The sequence below is a fragment of the Carettochelys insculpta genome, chromosome 1 (assembly GCF_033958435.1).
Source record: "Carettochelys insculpta isolate YL-2023 chromosome 1, ASM3395843v1, whole genome shotgun sequence".
Classification (NCBI taxonomy): domain Eukaryota; kingdom Metazoa; phylum Chordata; order Testudines; family Carettochelyidae; genus Carettochelys; species Carettochelys insculpta.
The window spans coordinates 367,211,918-367,224,161 of NC_134137.1; the positions used below are offsets into that span (position 1 = coordinate 367,211,918).

The 12,244-nt window shown below is 42.8% G+C and overlaps 1 protein-coding gene across 3 annotated transcripts in view; it reads right to left on the minus strand.

Moving 5' to 3' along the window:
- Window positions 1–12,236, minus strand: part of CDC123 (cell division cycle 123) — an 87,694-nt gene extending 75,458 nt beyond the window's left edge. For all 3 annotated transcript variants that reach the window (XM_075017925.1, XM_075017932.1, XM_075017919.1), the window contains exons 1-6: window positions 12,103–12,236; window positions 10,738–10,809; window positions 8,710–8,770; window positions 7,509–7,541; window positions 1,182–1,277; window positions 37–143 (exon numbers count right to left, since the gene is read on the minus strand). In XM_075017925.1, coding sequence (XP_074874026.1) covers window positions 37–143; window positions 1,182–1,277; window positions 7,509–7,541; window positions 8,710–8,770; window positions 10,738–10,809; window positions 12,103–12,176 — 443 coding nt within the window. In that variant the 5' untranslated portion in view covers window positions 12,177–12,236. The remainder of the gene's footprint in view (window positions 1–36; window positions 144–1,181; window positions 1,278–7,508; window positions 7,542–8,709; window positions 8,771–10,737; window positions 10,810–12,102) is intronic.
- Between the last annotated feature and the right edge of the window lie 8 nt (window positions 12,237–12,244).

Below are 12,244 nucleotides of genomic sequence, written 5' to 3' on the forward strand. Positions count from 1 at the left end.
ATCTTTAATAAAACCAGCTGACTGAACTATACTTACGGCTGAGTGAAGTCACGAGTAATGAAGTCTGAACTCTTGAAGAGAAGGAAGATGTCACTGAGGGTTTTACATTTCAGAGAACTATTCATTGCTATCCAGTAGGCATCCTAAACAAGAAAGGATGATACTGTTTGAAATGCATCTTTAAATGCCTTCTCAATAGTTTACGTCCAGCTACTGCATACCGTTTTGAAGTAGGAGTTGAAAGGCAGGGCTACAAAGATGGACAACTGATTTTGGCAGGAGTTTCTCTTCAACATGAGCACATGGCCCTCCGAAGCTATTGTTCTGTGCATGGACCCCTACTGAAATCAGTGCTAACTATGGGAGGAACAAGCCTTTGACAGGAGCTCCCTTTAGGAATCTGACAGGAGAACTTTGGGATATGCCTACTTTAAAAGTTAAAATTTTAGACTTGTGTTAAACTAAAATGACAGAATGGAGAACCTATTTTATATCTTGATAATGCACTAAGTTCAAACAGGCAGCTAGGTTTTAATTCTTAATTTTTTGTGGGGGGTGGAAGATTGGGAGGGGAGATGGAGAAGGGAGAAGAATTACTTTTTAAAAAAAATTATTTTTAAGGAAAAAAACCCACAAAAATGTGAATTTTTGAGAAACTACAATACTCAAAGCAGGGGCTGTTGCCCATCAGTAAATACATTTTTAGATTAACACATTTAAAATAATCCTTACGCTATTTAGATTTTAATCTCATAACACTTTATTTTGTCAAAGACAAGCAATTAAATTAGCTACACAACTCAGAACTATCTTGGCAAAGTTCTTGCCAAGTTGTATAGTTTCTAGACATTTTTATTTTCTCTGCAAGCCACTAATAATAAGTGCCTGTCAGAGAACAGCCAAATGTTTGAGAAGGGCATGCGTATTATACCTCTTCTCATATAAATTCCAGCTCACGAAGCATCAGCAGGCTGATGTAATGCTGTATTACACTACTCAGAGAAGAACATGCAACTCGACTACATCAAAATGCACAGCAGCAGCAGCACTCCACTCAGAGCTCTGCTACTGCACCAGCCTCCATCACAGTGCAGTTACTCTCCTCCCATGTCCCAGACACATGAATGAATTGATTACAACAAAGTCTGTTAAAACAGTTAGGATGTAATGAGTGCTCTTACCCTTGGAGCACTCCAGTTAAGTTTAGGGAAGATGCTGCCTCCCAGGGAAGTGATGGCTTCTTGAACTTTAAGAGCAAACTCAGGGAATTCTGGTGCCTACATGAAGAAGAGATGGCAATTCATTTTGATTTAATCAGGAAAAAGGATAGGTTTGGAAATGTAATAAACATATAACTTACAATTGCAGTAGACTCATATGCAAATCCAGTACTACCATTCAAAAATCATGACATGAGCTCTAAAAATCATGAGATTTTAAATTATTTGTATTTGTTTTCTGGTGCTTGAACCTTTGCAATTCATGTTTTCAAACTTTTCTCTGAAATAATGGAAGCTAGAAACTTGCTTTTAAAAGTGAAAAATGAAATTCCTGGGGATTTTGGGGCGGGGAGGGACCCTCACAAGACTGATGATAAAATCATGAGAACTGTACACGCTCCAAAGCAAACAAACAACATTTGAAAGAAACACCTGTAGGTTAAGTCTGACTACAGATTATAACCAAACAGCATTTGACAGGAATAGAACTTTTTTCATAGTTGGGTAGACATTTCAAACAAATGGTCTTTTTCTTTTTTTTTTTTCCTATGGGCATTCCCCTAAAAAAATTGTAACCCAGATATTAAAATATTATGCCAAGCAATGAAAACTAGAAAGTGAAACAAAACCAACAAAACTGACTGGTCTAATTTCACTGTGGAAATTGATACCTTTACAAAGTAAACAAACCAGTTAAATAACAAGATATGCATAAGATATTAAACACCTCACACAATGAAACAACTTATTTGGAAAAAGAATTTTATTACACACATTTAAACATTTATCACTTAACATGACAACATCCCTTTATAGAACAGCAAATCTTAAAACATCTGTATCTAGAATCCCAGATCCTAATCTCCAAATTGTTCTGTATCTGAAATTCACAGGGTTTCATGCAATGCGGCTCCCTCTGCTGGAAAACAGTTTGCAGGACAGAGACCTTGAAAAAGCTGTTCAGTAATACATGCTATTAACTTGCAACAAGAGAACAAACTGTGCTGGGAATCTTTGGCTTCGAAAGAGAATGATGCTTGTTTAAAAATCAGTGATTTACTGTATAATAGGACACCAAAAATAAGAAGAAAATCCCTCATCATGCTGTAAGCACTTCTAGTGTGGATGGCTAGTTCAGAGGAAGAAATAAATCTCTGTTCTTCAAAACTATCAGACTTCCGGACATTTGCCAAAGATTTTTCAACCCAAAGAATAAATGATGTCATAAGATGCAGTGTTTAGAAAATGCTATTTCTATCAATATTTTATAAATAACAACTCAAAAATAACATCTGGGTTAGAGCTAAACTAAGGTCCTTCTTTTCCCCTTGCACTCCCAGACGGCACCTAAAATCTTTACATCCACAAGAATATCTTACAAATTTCAGGGGTTCCTTTTCAGCTTCTCCAAACACAGTCTTGCACCAAACCACATTTTTTAAAACAAATCTGCACTTAAGTGGAATAGCTTAAGTTGAACTTGACTTCATATGTCCTGAGTTTTAATTATTGCACCTTGTAGTTTTCAAGAGGAATCATACTTGAAATTCCTCCCTTCTTATCTTCCTCCCTCCCCTCCAAAAAAAAAACAAAAAACCAAAAGCAAAAAACAAACAAACAAACAAACAAAACCCTAATCCTTTAACAATCAATTTTTTGCACCATCACATTATTTTTCAAGGTGTCCTCTAGTGACTTTCACGGAGTAGTTGGTAGCTGGCAATTCTGATACTCTGTCACTTTGTGGGGATTCGTTTTGTGCACGCAGGCTGATTGGCATGAAGGTGTTGGGAGGTGATGGAGCATGTTCTGTGTGGATGGCATCTTGTGAGCCCTGAGCTGCCAAAATCAAATAGGTTCAACGGCCCATATGAGAATGTCGATTTTTCAGAGACTCAGAATGCAGACAAATTCAGGCAGCAGAGGCTGCATGGTGGAAGTACGGCAAAATTTGTCATATTTCATGTCCCTGCTCGAATGCATGGTAACATTAGAGATTCCCAATAAAAATGTCTGTAAATGCTTTTGTTTAACAAGAGCATTGTGAGAAATGCCTGATTAGTTTTTGAAATTATCCACTCTGCCATTAACTTAGGTTGTTTTTTGTAGACATCTGCCACGTAAACTTTCATACCAAACAGCTGAAATTCGGCAAACAAGCAACTGAAAATCGGGTACCATAATGGAATGTGTGAGGCATCCTTAATGCTAGGTATTGCTTCCTGGAGTTCCTTCAGGTGTTGAGCTTGTAAGGACCCAAAAAAGGGAAATTGGCCTCCACTGTAGTTGGCATCATACAAAACCCAACGCAAAAAAAAAAAAATCCTGTCCCAGAGAGCTCACAACCTAGGATAAAATCAGATCATTCCGAATCCTTAACAGAAACAAACTAGTTTCAGTCCATCAGTTCCTACAAAATCAACTTTCCAAAATAAGTATTATGGTAGGAAAATCAGAATATGTTGGTATGTCATAAAAACCTCTTCCCACTCACTCATGTTGTGAATAAGTCAGACACCAAAGGAGATCATTTAAATCCATTTTATTAGTGTTTTCTTGATGCCGTCTTTGTAAGCACTAATACAGCATCAGTAACTTTGGTCACAGAGTCAGAATTAAAGACCAGAAGAGGCCACTGGATCTAGTCCAACCGGCACTGTATCACAGGCCACCAACACTCAGCAGCTGCACACTAAACCCAACAATTAAAATTAGACTGATGATATATGCCACAGGCAAAGAATACAAGTAATTGAGGCCCACCAGTGCCTGAGACCCCTGAAATGGCAGAAATTAAGTGAGATATATCCAGATGAGAAAGGCAACAAACACCCCAAGCAGAATAGTAGGCCAGAGCTGGGGAAGCTTGCGTAAGCAATGTACCTGTGTTGTATAGTCCCTGGCCTGTGCATAGAGTGTTGAATTCTCTTGGGCTGTCAATCTGGCCCCTTCTTCCAGCATTCAATCTGATCTTTACTGTCATAGAATACTGAATAGTAACAGAGAGGGAGCCGTGCTAGTCTATATACTAACAAAACAAAAAAGCAGTCCAGTAGCACTTTAAAGACAAACAAAATAATTTATTAGGTGAGCTTTCGTGGGACAGACCCACTTCTTCTTCGGGTCTGTCCCACGAAAGCTCACCTAATAAATTATTTTGTTAGTCTTTAAAGTGCTTCTGGACTGCTTTTTTTGCTTTGGCATAAAATACATGTGAGATATCTCTCTAGATCTTTTCCTTTTTAATACATTATTTCAGGACTGTAACTACATCATACAGACATTTCAGAAGAGACCTAGAAATGTGTTTAAGATAAATAAATCCCATTTAACATCATGAGCGGCAGAGAGGAAAAACAAAGGTAGAGGTGAAATACTGGTCCCAATAAGTTCAATGGGAGAAATGCCATTGACTTCAAGTGGGCTAGGATTTTACTCACGAAGGTTTAACTTAACTCAGACCTTGAACATCCCTAATAAATGTATAAAAATTAATCAGTTTTACTTTACATAAAAAATCCTAATAGTACAATCAAAACATCTTAATTAATACAGAAACAAGTAACATCCAAACCATTAACTCTGCTTCCTCATATTTACAGCTCAGGAAAGCTTGCCGTTTGTCAAAAATGAGAACACATTTAGCACTTGACCTTTATATAATATCACCTTTTCTCCATATAACAACCCTCTAACGTATTCTCATAGCGCTTCCTGTAACTGTAACTCGAAGAGACCAACTAAAAGGAGAATTTCACTCCATTTCCCTGGCATGATGCTTTGCAGGCATAGCTGCAAAAACTCCAGGGCCTTTTTTTCTACTGGAATGCCCCAGAATGGTGTTCCGCCACCTTTTTTCAAAAGCTGTCTGGGTGGCTCCGTTCAAGCCACATGTGGCTCTTTAAGAGTCATTTGCAGCTCCAGATGCAGCCACCTCCAGCTAACTCCTGCTATACTCGCTTCCCACCCTGCCTGCCATGATGAAATGCCGGTGGAGGGGAGCCAAGTGGAGAAGGCACTCCAAGGCACTGGAGGTAGGAGATGAAGAAGAGTGGGTGTGGGGGGAGCAGTTTGCAGGAGCGTTAGGTTTAAGCTGGGGGGCAGCTTGAGGGCCAGCAAGGGGGGTGGCTTGGGCTTTGTGGGGGCAGCTTGGGGCCCGCTAGGGGGGTAAGCTTCTGGGGGGGGGGGTTAGGACCACCCAGGGGGGTGGCTTGGGTGCTGCGTGGGAGGGTAAGCCACGGGGCAGAGTTGGAGCCACTCGGGGGGGGGGGGGTGGTAAGCCAGGAGGGGAGTTAGAGCTGCCTGGGACAGGCAGCTCGGGGCCATGCAGGGGGCCGGCTTGGGTCCGACACTGGGGAGCAGGGTGGAGTTAAGCCTCCAGAGGGCCCCACCTGGGGGGAAGCTGCTAAGCCGCCAGAGGGCTACTCAATACTCACCGTGGGGGGTGAGGGTGGTTTAAGCCGCAGAGGGACAACTAGGCCCTCCTGAGGGTGGGGCAGTTAAGCCACTGGGTGGAGACTAGGGCCCCACTAGGGGTTGGTTAAGCCGCTGGGCAGGATGTTGGGCCTTGGGGCTTGAGTTCTACCACCATTTTTTCTAAAATAAAAGCACTGCAGAAGTCAGTGGAGTTACACCAACGCACACTCCCCTAACTGCTGGATATAGCACTTTTTCAATGTATTTTCTTCAATTCTAATCATAAGATTTGATTCAACAGCCAGACATTATTTGCAAACCACTTTCAATGAAACACTTTATAAAGGTAAAACACACTGAGCAAAACAAAAAAAAAAAAACCTTGCTCTGAACATTTTCCAATGTAAGTCATGAATTTTAAAAAAAAAAAAGGTGTGTAAATACTGCCATCGTGTAAGATGCGACTCACAAGCATGGATGTTAGCATGTGTACGTCTTTATACGTTTAGAATGCAAGGCTGTAAACACAAAATGATCACATAAATAACTGAGGGTACGAACCAGGACTTCATGTTTTTTTACTCGCTTAACATAACTACTCCAGGGGGGATAGTCTGCACCACTGCGTATGCCCATATTTTTCATTTTATTTTCTTTTGCAGAAAATAGCTTCTGCTGACTAGCTGCTGCACTTCCAACTTTTAGCCACCAGAGGGTGCCATGGGGATGAGAACACAACAGCTGCTCCTGGCAAGCTCCAGCTATGATGGGGAAGAAAAAGAGCCTGTCTTCTTCCCAGTGCTTGTCAAGCCAGGTTAGAAGACAGGATATGTGGAGACAGCATGGGGCTGCTGGGGAGTCAAATGGGGCTAATTTTGGCTAGTGGGGGAGGACAGACAGGGGCAGGAGTTGAGCGGGAGTAGAGGTGTAGAGCCACAGGGCCACATGGTCAGAGGGGGTGCAGAGTTACAGGGGGAAGGAAAATGGCTGAGTGTGGGGCAGAGACACATGGTGGATGCAAGGACACAGGAAGATGAGAGAGTGGGACTCAGGAATGGGATGCAATAATGCGGGGAGGGTGCATAGGGCCACCTGGGGACACAGGGAGGCCATATCTGAGTGGGGGTGGAGGGACATGGACACTGGGGTGCAAGGACACATGGGGAGAGGAACACATGTGCCTGACTTGGGGGATGTTCCCTGATCACCCATCTATCCTTCCCCCTCACATCCCAATGTGTTCCGTACTTTCCCTCCAAGCTCATAAATAGGCTCCTTCCCAGTCATTATGTCCTTTTCCCTCAGCTGCTCTCTTACACTTGACTCCCCCAAGGCTCTGCACAGCTTCTGATGGGGTTCTGTACCTAAGTTTAAATAAATTATTACTTGGAGTTCTGCATTAATATGCATAGTAAGGAATCTCATAGAGAACAAGATTGTGGAAAGCTCTGAAAGCAAGAAGTTACAGGGCCTTCATCTTTTCTGCCTAAGGTTTAATTATGTAATTGGTGAGAAGTTGGAAGCAGCAAGAATAAAAGGTAGCTATATTTAGTGCTGAACTTCAGCTCATTTCCTATAGCCTGGAGAGAGTGTGATCCTTAAACACTTCTATATTTGATTACGCATAAAGCAAGCGATAACAGCTTGGTTTTTGTATTACAATTTAATACTAGTTTCCTGTCATTGGTGTATTTTGGACAAAATGTGAGATTCCACCAGGTTATGAGAAACATCCGCCCTGCTACAAATCTGGAATGGTTAATTGTAACAATGAGGAAGTTTAACTTTCTGAAAATGAACTTAATTCTCAGTTTGCAGAAAGAATAATGAGGACAAAAATCCCATGTTTTTAGCTACATAAAGCCTCCTTACCGTAAGTGTTGTAGTGTTCTCATCATCTGACCACTAAATGAAAGAGGAATAGAACAAATGTTAATAGTTTCGTGAGATGTCCTAGAATACCGCATAAATCTACACAGCATTGTAAAATAAGTAAAACATGCCTATTAAGTCCAACCCCTGTCATGGAGATCTTGTACCATGCAGACAAGAGTAGATACAACTCCCAACGTATAAACAGGTACAGTTATTGTAGACTGAACACTTCACATAAATGAAGATAGAAAACAAGAGCTTGTCTACACAGTGAGGTAGCATGCAGGAAGCCAGAGTGTGAACATACAGTGCACCAGCACACTGATCTGCTGTGCAGACCCTGCTACGGTGCAGTGGAAGTTCCACAGAATGCTGGGCTTCTGAGCTGCACTGTGGAACTTTCACCGTTCTGTAAGAGAATCCAAACAGTGAGTCAGTTTGCAGCAGGCTGCTGTGCTTTAGAGTCATCAGCTGGCTTGCCAGTCAACTAACTCACCACATCAACAAGGCCTAATAAACAATGGTCTAGATGCAAAAGGAAAGAGGCAGAAAAGCTCAAGTATCATTAGGCCATGAAAGTGTAACACAAACTCTTGGGTTTAGCATCACCGTCACTGTCCTTAACAGAAATAAGCCCTGAAGTCATCTTTACTGGGAAAAGGGAAGCAAGCGAGCAATATGGGCAGTGTAAAACTTGGCACAGCTCTGTCCCTGCAAACACCCCATTCCAATTCCCACTACTTCTCAGCTCCAGACCAATGGTTCACTAACGGCACTTCAATTCATTTTCTTCTCAAGAGCTTACATTGTCTTCCTCAAGGTGTCTCCTTTTCCTGGAACGTCCTCTCTGGTCCTGTAGAGTATGTACCTCTCTTTGTTCTTTCAACTAACCCCTTTAAAACCTACTACTTTACACAGCATCTCCACTGTTTCCTTCTGAGTCTAACAAAACCAATGAATAAAGAAACTAATTAGATACATGCCCTGTCAGAAACAAATACAGAAATATTTTATGCAAACTATTCCCCTTCCCTGAAGTTGGGATGTATTCAACTGAAAATGTAAGTCCCTCATAGCAAGGACCATGTTTTTATTATACACTAAACTGCTATGCTGCCTATGGATCGCTACAGAAGTGGTCAGTATGAATACATCTATTTCGTAAGATGCATCATGTTTTATTGCACTTTGTACCAACCTGTATCTCCTCTGTCTGATCATCATCACTGTCTTCCTGAGAACGTGTTGGGGGATCATCCCTGAAATAAAAGTTGGGCAGGGGAAAAATGCTCTTAGAAACCCTGGAGTCATGAGAGTTTGACTCTGACTGAATAATTTGGACTGTCACTGTAATTGCCAGCTAAGGAGCTCAAAGAGCTTTTGTAAGTGGGTAAATTAAGTCTCACAACACAGTGATGCAGTTACAGTGAGTTGGTGGCAAAGCCAAGAATAAAAGGCAGATCTTCTGAGTCCAGTTCACCAGCCACAAGATCATTCTGCTTTCTGTCATTCTGTCACTTTCACTTCTGAAACCATTCAAATTCATTGAATATTTTGTGAACCTTTCTTTTCACATTTTTGTACCACATTAAGCAGCCCATTAAATGAGGTAACTAGAAAAACCACAAAACAGATGCTTTCACTGCTCCTCTCTTGAGGAGAAAACTGGGAGCTTTTAACTTGCTTGACAATCCATGAGCTTTCATAGGCAGACTAAAGAAGCAGGAAGAGTAGCTTAGATTTTTGATTGCTCTTAGATAGTCCTGGAATTGATTCCATGGTCTCAGCCCCCCTCTGAGAAAGTTCTGTTCCCTTACAAACAAACAAGTGGGAGTGTTGGTGTTCCTCATTTCCACTGGGGGGAATTTCCTGAGATGTCCTAGAATACTCCTATAATATCATAAATCTACATAGCATTGTAAAATAGGTTAAAACATGCCCATGAAGTCTAACCCGTCATGGAGATCTTGTACCACAAAGACAAAAGTAGATACAACTCCCAAGATGGGTCTGTACAGCAGGTTAGTGAGCAGCATGCTGGTGCACATTTCCCCTGCTCTGCACTGTGCAGCATTCAGCTGAAGGGCAAAGGCAGAGCACAGAGCCCCATGGTCTTCCTGTCTAGGAGCCAGACCTGCTGTGCTGGCCACTTCTCTACCGACCCCAGCATACATCTGCCCCGGCTCCAGCAGTGCCATTCTGGGACTGACTGGGAAAGTGCCTCCTGGCCTCTTGCAGCTACACTCTGCTGGGGCTGATGATGAAAGGCATCTCTTTTCTCGCCGCAGCATCTTCAGAACTTGGAAAGAGATCTCTCTCCCTAACGCAGCCCTAAGCCCCGCGTGGAGCTTAATGAGAAGCTGGGCAGACGTGCAGTTTAGCGAGAACTTAGCAAAGCAGCAGCAAGGATGGACTAACAGGAAACCAAGAAGGAAAATGTACATTTACCTACTCCATCCTACCCCATCATCAGATAATCCTCATCATTTTTTTGACACAGGAGGCTTAGTCTGGTCTACATGCATAATTAGTATGGCTGAAAATCAGCCATTATCATAAAACAACATAAGAAGACTTACTCTTTAATGGGCTTCCATCTCACACTAACTGTGCAAGTCCTAGGCCTACCAGGTCTCCTACTTAATCTGGGGGCCAGAGAGGGAACAAATTCATGGGCTGATTTCCCTTCTTCCACATGCTTCTCACGATTCGGGGGAACTATGGCTGGCTCTACACTTAAAGAATTCTTCAGCTTTCTCCTTCCAAACACAGTCATGCTATCTGGATTTCTTTGTTTTGATCATCATATGTTTGAGTTAAGCCAAAGGCGTAGTTGGAGGGAGAATGAATTTTGAACACAACGACTCAGGAAAGGCAATATTTTGAATTTCTGCAGGACAGTATATAGCAGCCTTTTTTACTCCCTATCAGGATGGAAAATAAAGCAAGTAAAATCACCAGTTTTAATCAGCAATCGGGAAACTTTTACTGAAATAATTATGTTTTGTATTTTTAAGTTATTTTCCTAAAGAAGATTGATTCTCATTGATAGCCATTAAGGTATGGCATTTGGAACTTGACTTTAGAAAACGTGTTACTTCTTTCTGCTAAACACGACAGGTGCATAGATATACTGTATGAATAAATGAGAGTTAAGATTTAAAGTTTCTTATTCTTAATTTTTTGTTATTAAAGAATTCAATGTTTGAAAAATACTTATTTTTACCTTCCTGAAACTACCAGAGTTCCATCATCCAGCAAATAATCCTTCACATTCTGCGGCAGTGGAAGTATAGCACTGAACAAACAAAAGGCATAATTTTTTTCAGAATAATTAAGCTTAAAGAAACTGAAATATTCCAACAACATTTTGCGTCCCTTTAATTCTGTGGGAGAGATACACACAGAAAGATATGGATGCAGCTGTTGTGTTTTGTCACATCCTTATCCCCTCTCGCCCACACAAGAACAACCCACCAAAGAAAAACACTTTTTACATGGATGGAGTGGGAGGAAAAAGGAGCATAGAAGTGTGTGAATTTTTTTTTAAATGAAACATTTGCTATGCAGTTCCTTTTGTAACTACCCTTCACCCATGCAAAAGTGTAAGCTTTCCAAGGGCAATCCCTCCATGTCCTACCTACTTTCCTTCTATCCTAGCTCAGCCTCACTACACTCCCCTACATGCCTCAGCCCCTCCAGGCATTCTACCTTACTAAGCATTCCTAAACTTCTAGTAGATAGTAACAGAGAGGTAGCTCGTTCCCTCATTACTCTGTATTGTGACAAAACAAACGAGCAGTCATGTAGCACTTTAAGACTATCAAATAATTAATTAGGCGATGAGCTTTCGTGGGGCAGACCCACTTTTCCAGATCAATAGCATTTCCAGTACAGACTGACAGGTTTTTAGTAGACAGGTACTTGTACTGGAGCATGGGGAAGGATTGCCCTGTTCTGTTCTTTTCCTCAGAGGGACTGAGCTCTTGCCACTGTCAGAAGACAGGATACTGAGCTAGATGGACCTCGATCTGAACCAGTGTAGTTGCTTGTGCTCGTGCCCTCCGCATCAACATTCCCTCTAGTTTTTCCCCTCCATTAAGGACCAACATTGTTGCGAAACAAGAAGCCCTGTGGCACCTTATGGACTAACAGATATTTTGGAGCATAAGCTCTCGTGGCCAAAGACCTGCTTTGTTGTGCACACTCAGGCACACTTGGATGTCTGGTAGAAGTACAGGCTGCCAGCTGTGGCCAGCTCTGGGCGCTCTGCTACCCACCTACGTGGTACCTGGGGCTCTCCTGGTTGGGCACCCAAGTGCAAGGCTTACAGGGAACGTTGCTCCCCATCGACGCACAGCCAGCCCCTCCAAAGCTGTCTGGCATATGGAGCCCACCCTGCCCCCCGCCAACAACTCTGTGCGAACACCCCGCCCTGCCCCTGAACTCCGCCAGCCCCCAATGCTCCCTCCCAGCCCTCCACACATAGCCCCGGCCACCCTCCCACGGCCTGCTGCTAAGTGTCTCCCCAACCCAGCCCCACCATGTCCCCCACACCTCCCCGGCCGAGGCCCTCCACGCCCCGCTCCACCTGCGGATGGTGAGGGCCCGGAAGCGCGGGTACCAGGCCGAGAACTGGCAGTGCAAAACCTGCTCCTTTTTCATGGTCGCCGCCGCTCCGCTCCCGCACCCGGAACCCTCCGCCCAGGCCCCGCGGAGCCGCCCGGATTCGT